The sequence below is a fragment of the Myotis yumanensis genome, unplaced genomic scaffold, assembly GCF_028538775.1.
Source record: "Myotis yumanensis isolate MYYU_CA2020_CCGP unplaced genomic scaffold, mMyoYum1.0.hap1 SCAF_11, whole genome shotgun sequence".
Classification (NCBI taxonomy): Eukaryota; Metazoa; Chordata; class Mammalia; order Chiroptera; family Vespertilionidae; genus Myotis; species Myotis yumanensis.
The window spans coordinates 44763903-44783475 of record NW_027223762.1 but is presented as its reverse complement, the minus strand read 5'-3'; the positions used below and the strand labels follow the sequence as shown (position 1 = coordinate 44783475).

The following is a 19573-nucleotide window of genomic DNA, read 5'->3' as shown; positions in this document are numbered from 1 at the left end:
TGTGGTCCAGCACTGCCAAATCTCGGAGTGCCAACACTGTCATAAATGAGGAGTACCACACCCACCAGTGGGCAGGCCTAAGATGCATCTGTAGCCCTAAACCCCAGTCCTATGGGCTCGGAACTAAGGGGAAAGAAAAGAGAGGAAGAGATCTTGGCTTGCACTTGTTTCTCCACAGGGCCCGAAGCAGCCCTCTTAACCTGACCCCTGGACCCATCTAACATCCTCAGGAAACAAGACCCTTCCTTATTGCTTGCCGTTTCCCACCTCAACCAGGACCTGGTGTTTCACATCAGTCGAGATGGACCTGTCTGGAACCACACATGTTGTCTACTGGTCAAACAAGTTGCCATGTCACACAGAGGCCTGTCCTGGGACCAACCAGGGAAACTTTAAAAACTGCAGGAAGATTTCTTCTACTTTCATTGCTAGTTTTTCCTCTAGTTGGTAAAAACAATCTTTCAAAATTCCAACTTTGCCTCTGCTACAACAAAAAAGGCAAGTCTTATCACTACACCCTTGAGACAGGCAGGACCTGTGTATGGTTTGCTGCAGCCATGACTGCCCCCTCTGACAGAAGCAGAGTAGCCAGGACAGACAGGACCCAGCAGATACCAAAAGGACATTTCCCGCCATCACTGAGGCCACCCGTGAAGCTTGGGCTGCTGGGGAAAGGGAGGGACTGGGGGTCTCCAGGGAAAAGATGTGAGTTGGGCTCCTGTTGGGTTAGGCCAGTTCTGTGCTAGAGCTCCCTTGGCTCATACAAGCCAATAATGAGCATCTCTTTCTGGCTCTATTTTCAGTAAGGCGACATGGGTAGCAGCAGGCAATGATAGGAGTGACAAGCTGAGGGTAACAGTTTAGGGATCAGGGACTAGAGCAGGGGTGGGCAAACTTTTTGACTCGAGGGCCACAATGGGTTCTTAAACTGGACCGGAGGGTCGGAACAAAAGCATGGATGGAGTGTTTGTGTGAACTAATATAAATTCAAAGTAAACATCATTACATAAAAGGGTACAGTCTTTTTTTTTTTTTTAGTTTTATTCATTTCAAACAGGCCAGATCCGGCCCTCGGGCCGTAGTTTGCCCACGGCTGGACTAGAGCCAAAAACAGAGGGGTATTTAAGAGCGAAGGCCCGGAAGTGAGACACAAGTCCCGTCTTCAACCTTCTTTACCATGTGAAGCCAGCCAGGTCTCTGGCTGCCAGAATACTCACAATTGTCCCTGTAGGAATCCTGCACCCTCCTTCAGCTCTCTTCCGTTCCCATACCCCAAAGATAATGCAATTACTCACACTATTTCTCTAGGGGCTTGAACTTTCCAACTAAGAGGTGATTTTCTTCACTTCATGTCTATTCCCATCATTCCTCATTTTTCCTACATTCCTCATCCCGTTTTCCTCAAACCAGAACCACTGTTCAAGAACCAAATGCTGAAATCCACCATGATCTAATCCAGCCTGTCAAACTCGTGGCCTGCAGGCTGCATCAAGAGATTGATATGCTTGAATTCCTCTCCTCCCCCGGCCCTTGGAAAACTCTAATCCTCCACTCATCAGAGAACGCAGGCCCCTTTGAAATCTCCCCATCTCCTTTCCTCCCTCAAATGGAATTAACGCATAACCTTGAGAGAGTAAAGTGAGGACAAACCCAAGAACACACACCTTCCTCCATTCCCACAGAGAAGGACTAATAAGGCACTAAGGTCAGACATCTGAGGATTACAATAAACCACAGGCCCTGTCTCCATGGGCCTTATACACTGGCTGCTAAGATCTGGCCAGAGATGACGTCTGTGTGAGGCTCCGTCCACCAAATGGAGCTTAAACTGATACATATGTCATGGTTACCATTTGGTTAAGCTATATGATTATGGCAGAATAGTCCAATTTTTACACAACCACCTCTACTGGTATACATAGTGCTTTATTGTTTACATGTTCTCATTTAACCCTTGTAGCAACCTTGAGGTAGGTATTGTTATCCCCACTCTACAGATGAGTAAACCGATGTTCCTAGGTTAGATTACTTGCTGAAGATCATACACTTATTAGGGCATAGCCACTGATAAGTCCAAACCCAAGGGAACTCTTTTGGGTAATTCACAGGCTGCCGCCAAGGAAAGTAGAGCTGAAAACTTCAACTGGGAAGGGCTGGATTATTCATTGGAGCTCAAAGGGGATGAGGAGGATTCTTCCACCAGGGATGAATGAGGCACATTTACAGGCCAAGACCAGAACCGAGCAGGAGAAGCCTAAAGCAAGTGAGAGCTGTGAAGCAGGAAGAAGTCTTTAAGTTTAGTGAGAGTTCATAGTGTCTTCAAATATGCACAGAGCTCAGCTTCCAGGGTCTGGAGAAATGAGAGGGCATCCAGGAGCTGCAAGTCCAGGGGTTGGCCACAGAGTTGGTGGGCCGAGGCAGAGAGCTGCTGCTGAGTGGCACCATCTTAGCTTGGGCAACGGTGTCATGACTTGGGAGCAATGGTCCTTTAACTTTGTTAAGGCCATGAGAATCTGATGAAAGCCATAAAAATCCACCACTCCCAAGAAAAACACAGACACACATATACAGACAACATTTTTCATATGATTTCAAGGAGTCTATGGACCCCCACTGGAGAACTAACTGCTTTAGGGTAAGGGTGCCAACCTGAGTAAAGTCACTGATACAAACTTATCTTTACACTGCTTGTATTTCCTGACTATTCCCCTTTTGTTGTTCCCTAATGTTTAGAATGTTGTGAAATTTATTTTTAATGGGAGCCAAAGAAACGGGGTCCAGCCTGCACTCCAGCCAGAGAAAGAGAGCAGCTGTGCATGCCTTGGTGGTATCCAGGAGGCAAAAACAAACTGAAATATGAGGTCACCTGTCCTGCTACCCAAGGGATTGGTGGAGTGGGGCAGTTGTTTATTTCCTTTTAGAAAGCCATTCCTTCACTGGCTATAGGGTCTAAAGTTCTGCAGTCAACTCCCCACCCCAACCTTCCCCTTCCTTACTCAGATGAATATACCTGAGCAATGGCTGGGTCATTCATGCACATTTGGCAGGTGTCCTATGAACACTCATATAAACACATGCTCTTTCATGGAAGAAGGAAAAGTGGGGTGGAAGGTGTTCCTGCACTCTCCACAGAGAATTAGACTAACTAGAAGAATCAGCAAAACCACTCCAAGGACTCAGTGCATATTAGCTTCCAACCACCTCCATAGCTCCTCCTTCTGGCCAGGGCCCAACCAGAAGGCAAACTCACAGCTATGTCCTATGCCCCTCCCTTAATTTACAGGCCGAAAATAATGGGCCAAAACTGAAGGGGTCACTGGGGTTCAGAGAGGAGGGGTGGGAAAAGCCCTGATTGATTGCAGAGAGAAGTTGTGATCTCTCATGGAAATCAGGAATCAGGAACAGACAAAGGCCTGGCCTGGAACCCATCTAGGGCCAGAGAGGGCTGACACTGAAGTCAAGTGATCACGCAAAGGCCAAAGAAAACTCAGAGGCCATGATGGTTTTCCAGGCCCAGTGACCCCCACATCTCAATGGTCACTCCATTCCAGGGGCCAGTCATGCACTAGTGGTCACTTGCCCAGTCCTACATGGGTGTTTCATCACATGTGGCCAGAGGAGCTCCAGTTAACCAAATACGGGCTGGGCTCGGGCAAGGATCAAGCAGAATAGGTGGAGGGAAGCCACCAAAGCCACTGCCCCTCTTGCCTAGAGCCAGGGGCAGCTGCTCATCTTCAGGAGAGAGAGGGAGGATCCTGGCTATAGCTTGTGGTTCCAGATGGCGGCGCCCCCGGGTCCAAGCCCACCTTGTCTCTAGCCAGAAGTTCCCTCTGTCGCCTTAGCTGCTGACGTTGACCAATCAGGAAAAGAATCAGGGACGCTGCAAGAACCCCCAGAAAAAAGCCAGCCAGTCCAGCCCCCACAGCATGAGCCTGGCTTGAGGAGGGGGACGGGAGAGGGCTTGAGGGGGTTGGCGGGGGGGGACTTGTAGGGAAGGTCGGGGGAGGGTTTGTGGGGAAGGGGTATGGAGGGACCTGATGGCTGCCCCATACCAAGCTATAAGCCGCTACCACGCGGGCTGCCCCACCCTCCTGACATTCACAAGCATAAGCACCCATGGCCCCTGGGGTTACCACCACCTCTAGCCCATCCCTCCGGGGGGTAAAAGCAGTCACTCCACTGGGCTGGTGCCACACACAGGATGCCCAGGCTGAGCTTGGGGAACATGGCAAGACCACATGCACAGCTGTAGCCACAAGAACTTCAAACACTACTGGGTGTTCTGCAGAGAAACAGCAAAGGCATAAAAGGTAGTGAGGCTATAGGCTGGGGGGTGGAGGGCTAATGAAGAGAAACATAGAGGGATATCAGATTTGAGAAGGAACCATGGGGGCAAAGCTAAAAGGGGATTCCCAAAAAGGGTAAGGCCCAGGTCACTGGCTACCATATCTTCCAGGATCCAACTTTCAAAGTGGGTCCAAAATGGACAACTTTCTAACCTCTTTCCACCCAACTCCACCCACATTTCCCTAAACCAGACAGACCTCCAGGCTCTTTAGGGCACAAAGAAGAGACATCCGCTGACTCTATGTTTGGACCAGCCTACAAAGAAGAGAATATTTGATAAATCCAGTGTCCATATTCCCTTCTATACTCCTCAGTACCACAGAGTATTCACTCACTCGTTATATCTCCCATCATGTCATTAATCACTCCTGGAATTATCAGTCAACATTCTCATCATTAAAATTTTCCCCAATACTCCTCATGACAATTAACATGTCAAATTCTACATACGTTCTAGCAGACCATAGAAAATTAAATCTGCACTAGGTCTGTTGGAAGGATGTTTTGTGGTGTGCTTTAAAAAAAAACATTGGAAACTTCCAAGAAATACAGCTGACTCTCCACACCATAAGATTTCTCTGAAAAAAGTATTAAAATTACAGGGTGGTCTGGGGATTTTTTTTTCTTTTTTCTGTGAAAAGAAAGTGAGGACTTCTCTATAAAAGTTAATCAAAATTCTGTGAGGGTCAGTCAGTGAGATGATTTTGTTTCATAATGCTGCTCATCTCTATATAGGAACTCTTTCTTCAACAACTCTTGGTACCTATTGGCCTCTAACAGATCTGTTTCAAATCATACAATCTTGGTATTTTCAGGATTTCGATGGACTGTGTCTGACAGAAGGACAGCAAGACAGGCTGCTCACTCTGAACTTCCTGGCACCACTACCACAGGGAGGGAGGGAGGGAGGCCAGGGAGACCCCTAGTGGGCTGTCAGTGAAGACCAGGTGGAACCCACAAAAGCTTCAACCAAAAGGAGATTCCCTTTGAGTGTGAATTCCTTCAACATGAATTGGAGCCCCTGAAATAAGCTCTGAGACTAGTATGAATATGTTAAAGTCTCTGGGTAAAACCAAGTTTGCTTAGTCTAGCTGACAGTGGGGAACATGGGAAGGCCATAGGTGTGGCTATAGCCACAGGAACTTCATGGTCTATGATTTCTCCCTTATATGAATTGAGGTATGAAGGGCAGAGTGCACAGAAGTACCAGCTTGGTCATTTCTCACATTACTAAGAAGTATACTGGCATGTATGGACACCCCACATCCTACACACACATACATATATATGTGGAGGAGACCCTGAGGCTCAAGTATACAGGGTATCCAACACCAATTAAATTCTTATTTTAATGAATATTAAATCAATAAAGGAAAGAATAAAGCACTTGTTTTCATGTGAGATGTGTCAAATTTCTCCCAAGAGAAACTAAAATACCAGATCAAAGTTCTTAACCAAAATTAATTCCCAAAAACAAGTAGTTTTACTTCTAAAATATTTGTAAAGAAACAAGATGGCGGTGGAATAGGCAGAGGCATCCCAAGGCTTGTCCCGGAGCAAATGGAATGAGCAGCTGAAACAAATAACATCTATCCCGAATTGGCAAAGGAGACTCAGCTGGTGAGACAGTTTGCAGCCGGGAAGGGGAGAGTTCCCCTGGAAAGGTAAAAACCAGGGATCTGGGCAGAAAAGTTTGCCAGATCGCTGAGCCCAGAGGGTCGGAGGGAAACCGTGCGGCGGCAACCAGCCACGTCCCTTGGGACAGGCACAGCCTCTGACGGAGGAAAGGAAATCCACAGGACTGTTGGTGCCGGGGGATTTGAGATCTGGGTTCCATAATTACAGAGGACTGGACCCAAAGGGGACAGCCTGAAGCCCTGACCAGACCACGCAGTGCCGGTAAGAGAGGAGCTCACTGAGACTCAGTCTTCCCCCGTTTCTGAGGCCGGCGTTTGTTTGTTTGCTTTCACTGAACCCTGTTCCTAGGACATTTCAGATACAGACACTCACCCGTGTTGAGGAGAAGAAGGTGCGGACGAGTGGAATCTGGGGAGAGGCTGGGAGAGAAGGGGGTTCAGGAGAGGTGGCAGCAAGTTGAGTGCTGAGTCACGCCTGACCCAGGACCTGGGCAGCCATTTTCTCCTGAAGCTATAACCCCTCCCTCCAGGCCCCAGGCAAGGAATACAGCCACAACCAGATTCCACCCTAAATGGGATGAAGGATTAAAAAATCTGATTGGTCCCTGGGAGTTAACAGGGTCTGGCCCATAGAGAGGCATTCAGTCACAGCAACAACAAAAAACAAACAAAAAAATCATAAACATTCCAGAAAACTGGGATCTTAAGCCAGCCAAAGGAATGACATTTTAATTTCTCATTTTTATTTTTTTACTATAATTTTTTTAGCTCTTTTTTCTTTGTTTGCCTTTATTTGTTTGTTGCTTTATTTTCTAATTCTTTTCACATTATATTTTCATCATTCAATTTTATTTTATTTTTACTTGTTTTCTATTTTTATATCATTTTTAAATCAATTTCTTTGTAAATATATTATTTTGTTCCCCTTCTTTCTCTTTGTATCCACTCATCCCTTTTCTACTTCCTCTATACTGAATTGAGGTCCTCCCCATATTTATCCAATTCTTTTTTTTTATTGTTTTATTGCTTAACATATTGCAAAGAGTATTACATATGTCTCCTTTTTTTCCCCGACCTTGACAATCCCCTGTCCTCCCCTACCCCCCAGTGTCTTATGTCCATTGGTTATGCTTATATGCATGCATACAAGTCCTTCGGTTGATCTCTTACCCCCCTTCCTCCTGCCCCCAAACCCTCCCCAGCCTTCCTGCTACAGTTTGACAGTCTGTTTGAGGCAGCTCTGCCTCTGTATCTATTATTGTTCATCAGTTTATAATGGTCTTTATTATCCATGAATGAGTGAGATCATGTGGTATTTTTCCTTCATTGACTGGCTTATTTCACTTAGCATAATGCTCTCCAGTTCCATCCATGCTGTTGCAAATGGTAAGAATTCCTTCTTTTTACAGCAGCATAGTATTCCATCATGTAGATGTACCACAGTTTTCTAATCCATTCATCTACTGATGGACACTTAGGCTGTTTCCAGATCTTAGCTATGGTGAATTGTGCTGCTATGAACATATGGGTGCATATATCCTTTCTGATTGGTGTTTCTGGTTTCTTGGGATATATTCCTAGAAGTGGGATCACAGGGTCAAATGGGAGTTCCATTTTTAGATTTTTGAGGAAACTCCATACTGTCTTCCATAGTGGCTGCACCAGTCTGCATTCCCACCATCAGTGCACAAATGTACCTTTTTCTCCACATCCTCCCCAGCACTTGTCATTTGTTGATTTGTTTATGATAGACATTCTGACAGGTGTGAGATGGTACCTCATTGTTGTTTTGATTTGCATCTCTCAGATGATTAGTGACTTTGAGCATGTTTTCATATGTCTCTTGCCTTTCTGAATGTCCTCTTTTGAAAAGTGTCTATTTAGGTCCTTTGCCCATTTTTTGATTGGATTGTTTATCTTCCTTTTGTTAAGTTGTATGAGTTCCATATAAATGTGGAGATTAAACCCTTGTCAGTGATAACATTGGCAAATATGTTCTCCCATGCAGTGGGCTTTCTTGTTTTGTTGATGGTTTCTTTTGCTGTGCAAAAGCTTTTTATTTTGATGTATTCCCATTTGTTAATTTTCTCTTTAGTTTCCAATGCCCTAGGAGCTGTATCAGTGAAGAAATTGCTTTGGCATATGTCTGAGATTTTGTTGCCTTTGGATTCTTCTAATATTTTTATGGTTTCCCATCTTATATTTAAGTCCTTTATCCATTTTGAGTTTATTTTTGTGTATGGTGTAAGTTGGTGGTCTAGTTTCATTTTCTTGCATGTATCTGTCCAATTTTCCCAACACCATTTATTAAAGAGACTGTCTTGACTCCATTGTATGTTCTTGCCTCCTTTATCAAATATTAATTGAGCATATTGGTTCGGGCCCATATTTATCCAATTCTTAACCTTATTTCTGGTATATCAGCTCAGCCTCTACAAATTCAGCCCCCACCCTTTACTGGGTGTTTGGTGTTTGTATTTGTTTGGTTTATCTATTGGTTCTATGGTGTTTTCTATATATATAGAAAAGGACCAGACTTTCCCTATTCCTTCCTCTTTCCTCAAGTAAATCCCCACATGAATAAAGTCCAAAACAAAGTCCTCCTCCCCACTGGAGCCAGGACCCCCGCCGCAGAAGAATTAAACTTTATTCTGTTTCCGAGGGAGCTCTACTGACCTCTGTGTGTGCCCCTGTGTTGTGTGTGTGTGTGTCCTAGATTACAGCATAAGGGTTAAGTGAGACTGAAGGAAAGATGGCTAACTGGACCAGGGAGACTTGCAGACAATTTCCTATCCTCTGAGAGATTTAAAAATGGGAAATAATAATAAAATAATAGCTTTTAAAAAAATGGGTAGATAAAAAAATGGGTAGACAAAGAAAAAAACCTAAGGAAAGAAAAGGATAAATCGCCAGAAAATTGGCTAAGTAAAACAGAGGCATGCAATATGTCAGAAAAAGAATTCAGAATAAGGGTCCTAAAGTGCATAAACTGGATGGAGGAAAAAATCAACTTATGCAACAATCAAGAAGTGAAGAGTGATATAGCTGCAATAAAAAACACCATGGAAAGTTTCAAAAGTAGACTTGGAGAGGCGGAGGACCGAATTAGCGAATTAGAAGACAAGGAAGCAAAACACACCCGAACTAAACTGCAATTGGAGAAAAAAGTTAAAAGACAGGAGGAGAGTCTAAGGGAGCTATGGGACAACATGAAACGAAGCAACATACGAATAATAGGAGTGCCAGAATAATAGGAAGAGAAACAAGGCATAGAAAACCTATCCAAATAAATATTGTCCGAAAACTTCCCTGATATGGGGAAGAAAAAAGTCACACAAGCACAGAGAGTCCCAAACAAGAAGAACCCGAAAAGACCCACACCAAGACACATCATAATTACGATGGCAAATGTTCAGGACAAAGAGAGAATCTTAAAGACTGAAAGAGAGAGACAGAAAGTTACATACAAGGGATCTCCCATTACATTATCAAATGATTTCTCAACAGAAACACATCAGGCCAGAAAAGAATGGAAGGAAATTTACAAAGTGATGCAAAGCAAGGGACTGAATCCAAAAATACTCTATCCAGCAAGGCTATCATTCAAAATTGAAGGTGAAATAAGGAACATCACAGACCAAAAAAAAGGCTAAGGGAGTTTATCACTACCAAACTAGCAATGCAAGAAATGCTAAAGAGAATGGTGTAAAAAGAAGAAATAAAAAGGTAAGAAAGAACACAGGCACAAAAAATAAAAATGGCTACAAGCAAGTACTTTTCAATAATAACTTTAAACATAAATGGACTAAATGCTCCTATCAAAAGACATTGAGTGCCTGAATGGATAAAAAAACATGATCTAGCCTGACCAGTTTGGTTCAGTGGATGGAGCGTCGCCTGCTTACTGAAGGGTCCTGGGTTCGATTCCAGTAAGGGGCATGTGCCTTGTTTGCGGGCACATTGCCAGTGGGCAGTGTGCGGGAGGCGGCTGATTGATGTTTCTCTCTCATCAATGTTTCTGGCTCTCTGTCCCTCTCCCTTCCTCTCTGTGAAAAATCAATGAAATATATTTTTAAAAAAACAAACAAACATGACCCAGACATTTGCTGTCTACAAGAGACCCACCTCAGAAGAAGGGACTCACACAGGCTGAAAGTGAAGGGATGAAAAAATATCTTTCAGGCAAATGGAAATGAAAAGAAAGCTGGGGTAGCAATACTTACACTGGACAAAATAGACCTCAAAGTGAAGGCCATAACAAGAGATAAGGAAGGCCACTTCATATCACTAACGGGATCGATACAACAAGAGGATATCACCCTGATAAACATATATGCATCCAATGTAGGAGCATCCAAATATATATATATAAAAAAAATCTCCTGGAAGATAGCAAGGGAGAGATTGACAACAATACAATCATAGTAGGGGACGTTAATACACCACTGACATCGCTGGATAAATCCTCTAGACAAAAAATCAGCAAAGAAACAGCAATCCTAAAGGACTCACTAGATCAGATGGACTTAATTGACATCTTCAGAAGATTTCATCCGGAAGTCAAGGAATATATGTTCTTCTCAAGTGCTCATGAGACATTTTCAAAGAGAGAACACATATTGGGTCACAAACAAAGTCTCCCCAAATTCAACAAGATTGAAATCATACCAAGCATCTTCTCAGACCACAGGGGCATAATATTAGAAATAAACTACAATAAAAACAACCCAAAATACTCAAACACTTGGAAGCTGAATAACATGTTATTAAATATTGATTGGGTTACTAATGAAATCAAAGAAGAAATTAAAAACATCCTGGAAACTAATGACAATGAAACACAACAATCCAAAACCTATGGGACACAATGAAAGCAGTCCTGAGAGGGGAGTTTATAGCTCTACAGGCCTACCTCAAAAAGCAAGAAAAAATGGTAGTAAACCATCTATCTACAACTCAAAGAATTAGAAAGAGAACAAAAAGAAAAGCCCAGAGTGAGCAGAAGGAAGGAGATAATAAAGATCAGAGCAGAAATAAATGACATAGAAACCAAAAAAAACACAATACATAAAATCAATGAAACCAAGAGCTGGATCTTTGAAAGGATAAACAAGATTGATGAACCTCTAGCCAGGCTCACCAAGAAGCAAAGAGAAAAGACCCAAATAAACCAAATCAGAAATGATAGAGGTGAAATAACAACAGACCCCACAGAAATACAAATGATAGTTTAAAAAATACTATGAGCAACTCTACTCCAACCAACTAGACAATCTGGAGGAAATGGTCATATTCCTAGAAAAATGCAACCTTCCAAACTCAATCAGGAAGAATCTAAAAATCTTAATAGGCCAATAACTATGGAAGAAATTGAAGCAGTCATCAAAAAGCTTCCAGCAAACAAAAGCCCAGGGCCAGACGGCTTCACAGGGGAGTTTTACCAAACATTCAAGGAAGAACTAAAACCTATCCTCCTCAGATTATTCCAAAAAATTCATGAGGAAAGAACACTTCCAAGCTCATTCTATGAAGCCAGCATCACCCTCATACCAAAACCAGATAAAGACAACACAATGAAAGAGAATTACAGGCCAATATCCCTCATGAACATAGATGCCAAAATCCTCAACAAAATCTTAGCAAATCGGATCCAGCAGTACATCAAAAAGATCATACACCATGACCAAGTAGGATTTATCCCAGGGATGCAAGGATAGTACAATATCCACAAATCAATAAACGTGATACATCACATAAACAAATGGAGAGATAAAAACCACATAGTCATATCAATTGATGCAGAAAAAGCATTTGAAAAAATCCAACACCCATTTTTTTTTCTTTTTTTTAATATATTTATTTATTTTTTACAGAGAGGAAGGGAGAGAGATAGAGAGTTAGAAACATCGATGAGAGAGAGACATCGATCAGCTGCCTCCTGCACATCTCCCACTGGGGATGTGCCCACAACCAAGGTACATGCCCTTGACCGGAATCGAACCTGGGACCTTTCAGTCCACAGGCCGACGCTCTATCCACTGAGCCAAACCGGTTTTGGCTACCCATTTTTGTTAAAAAAGCTCAGCAAGGTGGGAATAGAAGGATCATACCTCAACCTAATAAAAGCCAGATATGACAAACCCACAGCCAACATCATACTCAATGGGCAAAAACTAAAACCATTTCCCTTAAGAACAGGAATAAGACAGGGATGCCCACTCTCACCACTCCTGTTCGACATAGTACTGGAAGTATTAGCCATTGCGATTAGAAAAGAAGAAGAAATAAAAGGCATCCAAATTGGAAAAGAAGAAGTAAAACTGTCCTCATTCGCAGATGACATAATATTGTTCATAGAAAACACTAAAGACTCCATCAAAAAAATATTAGACTTAATAGATGAATTCAGCAATGTAGCAGGATACAAAATTAACCCCAAGAAATCTGAGGCATTTCTATACAAGAATAGTGAACTTTCAGAAAGAGAGATTATAAAAACAATCCCATTTACCATCGCACCAAAAAAATTAAGATACCTAGGAATAAACTTAACTAAAGAGGTAAAAGACCTCTACTCAGAAAACTACAGGACGTTGAAAAAAGAGATAGAGGAAGACATAAAGAAATGGAAGAACATACCATGTTCTTGGATTGGTAGAATCAACATCATTAAAATGTCCATACTACCCAAAGCAATCTATAAATTCAACGCACTTCCCATTAAAATACCAATGGCCTACTTCAAAGATCTAGAACGAAATCTCCAAAAATTCATCTGGGATAAAAAAAGACCCCGAATAGCTACAGCGATCCTGAGAAAGAACAAAGTAGGTGGGATCTCAATGCCAGATATCAAGCTGTATTACAAAGCCACTGTTCTCAAAACTGCCTGCTACTGGCACAAGAACAGACATATAGATCAGTGGAATAGAATAGAGAGTCCAGAAATTAGCCCAAACCAATATGGTCAATTAATATTTGACAAAGGAGGCAAGAACATACAATGGAGCCAAGGCAGTCTCTTCAATAAATGGTGTTGGGAAAATTGGACAGATACATGCAAGAAAATGAAACTAGACCACCAACTTACACCATACACAAGAATAAACTCAAAATGGATAAAGGACTTAAATGTACGACGGGAAACCATAAAAATTCTACAAGAATCCAAAGGCAACAAAATCTCAGACATATGCCAAAGCAATTTCTTCACTGATACAGCTCCTAGGGCAGTTGAAACTAAAGAGAAATAGAACAAATGGGAATACATCAAAATAAAAAGCTTCTGCACAGCAAAAGAAACCATCAACAAAACAACAAGGAAACCCACTGCATGGGAAAACATATTTGCCAATGTCATATCTGATAAGGGCCTAATCTCCAAAATTTATAGGGAACTCATACAACTTAACAAAAAGAAGATAAACAATCCAATCAAAAAATGGGCAAAGGATCTAAATAGACACCTTTCAAAAGAGGACATTCAGAAAGGCAAGAGACATATGAAAACATGCTCAAAGTCACTAATCATCTGAGAGATGCAAATCAACACAACAATGAGGTATCATCTCACACCTGTCAGACTGGCTATCATCAACAAATCAACAAATGACAAGTGCTGGAGAGGATGTGGAGAAAGGAACACTTGTGCACTGATGGTGGGAATGCAGACTGGTGCAGCCACTATGGAAGACAGTATGGAGTTTCCTCAAAAATCTAAAAATGGAACTCCCATTTGACCCTGTGATCCCACTTCTAGGAATATATCCCAAGAAACCAGAAACACCAATGAGAAAGGATATGTGCACCCATATGTTCATAGCAGCACAATTCACCATAGCTAAGATCTGGAAACAGCCTAAGTGTCCATCAGTAGATGAATGGATTAGAAAACTGTGGTACATCTACACAATAGAATACTATGCTGCTGTAAAAGAGAAGGAACTCTTACCATTTGCAAAAGCATGGATGGAACTGGAGAGCATTATGCTAAGTGAAATAAGCCAGTCAATGAAGGAAAAATACCACATGATCTCACTCATTCATGGATAATAAAGACCATTACAAACTTTTGAACAATAATAGATACAGAGGCAGAGCTGCCTCAAACTGATTGTCAAACTGCAGTGGGAAGGTCAGAGAGGGTTGGGGGGCAGGAGGGAGGGGAGTAAGAGATCAACCGAAGGACTTGTATGCATGCATATAAGCATAACTAATGGACATAAGACACTGGGGGGTAAGGGAGGGCAGGGGATTGTCAAGGGCGGTGGGGGAGGGGGGAAGGACACATATGTAATACCCTTTGTAATACTTTTAGCAAAAATTAAAATTAAAATAAAATAAAATAAATGTCCATACTACACAAAGAAATCTATAAATTTAACGCACTTCCCATTAAAATACCAACAGCATATTTCACAGACCTAGAACGAACTCTCCAAAAATTCACCTGGAATAAAAAAAGACCCCGAATAGCTGCACCGATCCGGAGAAAGAGGAACAAAATAGTCAGGATCTCAATACCTGATATCAAGCTGTATTACAAAGCCACGGTTCTCAAAACTGCCTGGTACTGGCACAAAAACAGACATATAGATCAATGGAATAGAATAGAGAGCCTAGAAATAAACCCAAACCAATATGCTCAATTAATATTTGACAAAGGAGGCAAGAACATACAATGGAGTCAAGACAGTCTCTTCAATAAATGGCATTGAGAAAATTGGACCGATACATGCAAAAAAATGAAACTAGACCACCAACTTACACCATACACAAAAATAAACTCAAAATGGATAAAGGACTTAAATGTACGACGGGAAACCATAAAAATACTAGAAGAATCCAAAGGCAACAAAATCTCAGACATATGCCAAAGCAATTTCTTCACTGATACAGCTCCTAGGGCATTGGAAACTAAAGAGAAAATTAACAAATGGGACTACATCAAAATAAAAAGCTTCTGCACAGCAAAAGAAACCATCAACAAAACAACAAGAAAGCCCACTGCATGGGAGAACATATTCGCCAATGTTATCACCGATAAATGTTTAATCTCCAACATTTATATGGAATTCATACAACTTAACAAAAGGAAGATAAACAATCCAATCAAAAAATGGGCAAAGGACCTAAATAGACACCTTTCAAAAGAGGACATTCAGAAAGGCAAGAGACATATGAAAACATGCTCAAAGTCACTAATCATCTGAGAGATGCAAATCAAAACAACAATGAGGTACCATCTCACACCTGTCAGAATGTCTATCATAAACAAATCAACAAACGACAAGTGCTGGAGGGGATGTGGAGAAAAGGGAACACTCCTGCACTGCTGGTGGGAATGCAGACTGGTGCAGCCACTATGGAAGACAGTATGGAATTTCCTCAAAAAACTAAAAATGGAACTCCCCTTTGACCCTGTGATCCCACTTCTAGGAATATATCCCAAGAAACCAGAAACACCAATCAGAAAGGATATATGCATCTCTATGTTCATAGTGGCACAATTTACCATAGCAAAGATCTGGAAACAGCCTAAGTGCCCATCAGCAGATGAATGGATTAGAAAACTGTGGTACATCTACACGATGGAATACTATGCTGCTATAAAAAAGAAGAAGAAGAAGGAATTCTTACCATTTGCAACAGCATGGATGGAACTGGAGAGCATTATGCTAAGTGAAATAAGCCAGTCAATGAAGGAAAAATACCACATGATCTCACTCATTTATGGATAATAAAGACCATTATAAACTGATGAACAAAAATAGATACAGAGGCAGAGCAGCATCGGGCAGACTGTCAAACTATAGCGGGAAGGCTGGGGAGGGTTGGGGAACAGGAGGGGGGATAAGAGATCAACTGAAGGACTTGTATGCATACATATCAGCATAACCACTGGACATAAGACACTGGGGGGTAGGGGATGCTGGGGAAATATCAAGGGGTAGGGAGAGACATATGTAATATTCTTTGTAATACTTTAAGCAATAAAACAAAATTAAAAATAAAATAAAATATTTGTAAGATTGGGACTTAGTAATATGCACAAATATACAGTAAATTAACTAGGTTTCAAAATAGAAAGTCATGGCTGAAACCGGTTTGGCTCAGTGGATAGAGCGTCTGCCTGCGGACTGAAAGGTCCCGAGTTCGATTCCGGTCAAGGGCATGTACCTTGGTTGTGGGCACATCCCCAGTGGGAGATGTGCAGGAGGCAGCTGATCGATGTTTCTCTCTCATCGATGTTTCTGACTCTCTATCTCTCTCCCTTCCTCTCTTTGAAAAATCAATAAAATATATTTTTTAAAATAAATAAATAAATAAATAAAAACAAAATAGAAAGTCATGAAGTCAATCTGAAAAAATACCTTCTAAGCAATCAATTAAAAATTACTCATTTGAAAAGAATCTCAATTAAAGATTAAAAGACTTAAGAAACATATCAACTGTCAGGATGGCCTCAGCGAGATCGGGATAGCCCGGTGAGGTTGGGATGCCGCCGGAGAGGTCAAGACGGCCCAGGTGAGGTCGACACTGCCCCGGTGAGGTCTGGGTGGTGCCAGTGAGGTCCAGACGGCCCCAGTGAGGCCAAAACGGCCCGAGTGAGGTCGGGACAGCCCCAGTGAGGTCAGGACAGCCCAGGTGAGGTTGAAACGGCCCCGGTGAGGTCGGATGGCCCCAGTGAGGTCAGGAGAGCCCCGGTGAGGCTGCAACAGCCCCAGTGAGGTCGGGATGGCCCCGGTGAGGTTGGGACGGCCCAAGTGAGGCCAAAACAGCCCGGTGAGGTCAAGACAGCACTGGTGAGGTCAAGACAGCCCGGTGAGGTCAAGACAGCACTGGTGAGATCTGGACAGCCCCGATGAGGTTGAAACGGCCCCAGTCAGGCCGAAACGACCCGGTGAGGTCGGGACAGCCCCAGTGAGGTGGGGACGGCCCCGGTAAGGTTGAAACGGATAATAAAGACCAATATAAACTGATGAACAAAAATAGATGCAGAGGCAGAGCAGCATTGAAAAGACTCAAACTATAATGGGAAGCCTGGGGCGGGTTAGGGGGGGGTTTAAGAGATCAACCGTAGGACTTATATTCATGCATATAAGAATAACCAATGGACACAAAACACTGGGGGGTAGGGGAGGCAGGGGGAAAGTCAAGGAGGGGGGGAGGAGACATGTAATACTCTTTGTAATACTTTAAGAACTAAAAATTATTTTTAAAAATAAATAAATAAGAAACATATCAACCAATTACAACTGATGGACATTATTTTGATCTTGACTTAAGCAAACTATCTTTAAGTATATGCAATTGGGAAAATCAGACATTGATTAGATAGTTGATGACATTAAGAAAGTGAGTTTGCAGTATGATATTGATAATATGGTTACATTTTTTAAAGCCTTTTTGTGTTAGAGATATACACAGAAAGATTTAAGTGTGAAGTGATATGATGTCTAAGATTTGCTTTAAAATAATTGGGAGTGAGTGAAGATAGTGATCAAGTAAGACCGGTGATAGATACATGGAAATTCATTATATTATCTAATTTTTTAATGTTTGAAATGTCCTATAATAAAATGTTTTTAAGAGAGTTATTATCTGATACAGATATATAATGAAATACTGTAGATGAATATAATGTCAGGGATATGCTTCAATATGTCACATGATTTTAAGTTAACTGCTGAGTGGAAAATGCATGATGGGATCCCCAAATGGACAAAACCAAACCAATTTGGAGGTTATTGGAGTAATCTAATTAAGAAATGATGATGCCTAAGACAAGAGGGATAGCAGTACAGAAAAAGAGAAGTTGCTGTGGACTGAGGATATAACAGATGGAGCTAGAGGCAGTACCAACTGCAATATAGTGTGGGCAATTTCCAGCGTGAGCAACTGGATTCACAGAGGTCCCTTCAGAGAACCATGTGAAAGAACGAGAAAACAACAGTGCGTGCTAAGACCTGCTAAATTTGAGCAGTTTATAAAGCATCCAAGTAGGCAGTTGGATAAGGAATTGTGTAGCTCAACTACAGATACACCTGTAGTTGTCAACAACACTCAGTTGGTGTTGAAAATAATGAGAATAATATCACCTAGGGAGCGTGTAGACATGTAAAAAGAAGGACTGAATGTGAGAAATATCAAAATTCAGATAATGGATGGAAAGGAATGAGTAAAGGGAGATGGCTGGTGAGACAGGGAGGAAAACTGGGAGAATGCAGAGTGTTACAAGGCAGCAGGAAAAAGTATTTCAAGGCAGGAAGGAGGGAGTGGGTAGTTGTGGAAACACTTCTAGGAGCTCTGATAACATGGAAACTGAGCAGTGTATGGCAACATGAAAGTCAGTCACATGGTCTGAGGCAGGTCCAGCAAAGTGGCAGGAACATGCATAAGGCCGCATGATAGACAAACAGATGAATTAATAGGGACTGACAAACACAGTGACACTAAAAGAAACACACATGACAGCATGAACAGATCAGAAATAGGCAGATATATGGAGAGGTCAGAGCTCTGTGACAACAGGCAAGAGGCCAGGGCAGCCACACTCACCCTGCATGCTTGCCAGCATGGGCTACACACGCATCTAGCTGGGAACTCCAAGCACAGACAGGGTCTTGGGCCAGGATGCACTCTGAACAGCTCTGGAGACGTCCACAGTTGGTTGTGTTCACCTGTGTTACCTCAGTACGGGAGCCAACCAGGAGCCAGCTCTAGAGGAAGTGAGTAAAAAAGAGGACAATGCTGCATATCTCAGACTTCGTGGTCACAAGCTAGCTCAAATGTCTCCCCACCAGACTCCCCGAAATCTATGACTCACTTGACACAATTTCATATTCTCAACTGGCTGTGGCTCTGGGAATAAGGCCAGATCCTCAAGGACGCTGAGCTTGGCTCCAATCCGCACAGCTCTGTGGAGGTGTCCATCCTCTAGGAAGCAGGCAGAAGACACAACATAATGACACACTGTACCTGTGCCTGGGACTCTCATACTTGTAAGTATACAACCCTCTCTTTGAAAAGAACATATGTGAACGGGATGGGCAATGTACTTGGCTAGTAAACATACCTGTTCCCAGGTAGAGCACATCATACTCTTTCCCTGACAGGCTGGCCACCCTGTGGCCCACAACTCTGAGATAGACTGTATCTGTAGTGACCAGCAGGGAGTGGCCATCAGCTGGAAGCACTGGCCTATACATGAGGGGGTGATCCCGGATGAAGGTGAGCACACGGTCAGGCAGGGAGAGTGATGAATTAAACTGCTGGAATTTCGGGTTATTAGCGATGCACTAGGGAAAACACAGGATAGGTGACAACGTTTCCCAGGGGCCCGGAAGTATCCACGATGCTTACTTGGGCTCTTGCTCTAATGAGATGATTCTGGCTTGGGGTGAAGAGCTGCCCCAGACCCCTTACCTCTCCAGGTCTGGGCTGGGGTACATCACTGTCCATGACAGGCTGTCCCCTTTTGCAGTCATTTTTGAGCTCTCTGAAGGGACCATTCAGCACTGTCCGAATGTCTTGTGGTCGGAAGGCACAGACAGCCGAGATGGCAGTCCCCTCCCTAGAAGAGACAC

General features: G+C 42.6%; 1 protein-coding gene across 1 annotated transcript in view; it reads right to left on the bottom strand.

Moving 5' to 3' along the window:
• Positions 1-3511: 3511 nt before the first annotated feature.
• The window catches only part of LOC139019465 (semaphorin-4F-like), a 38294-nt gene continuing 22232 nt past the window's right edge, over positions 3512-19573 (bottom strand). Inside the window, 8 exon segments of the mRNA XM_070428483.1 lie at positions 3512-3743; positions 3745-3940; positions 4028-4282; positions 4545-4602; positions 18542-18706; positions 18814-18923; positions 19063-19285; positions 19413-19560. Coding sequence (XP_070284584.1) covers positions 3587-3743; positions 3745-3940; positions 4028-4282; positions 4545-4602; positions 18542-18706; positions 18814-18923; positions 19063-19285; positions 19413-19560 — 1312 coding nt within the window. The 3' untranslated portion in view covers positions 3512-3586.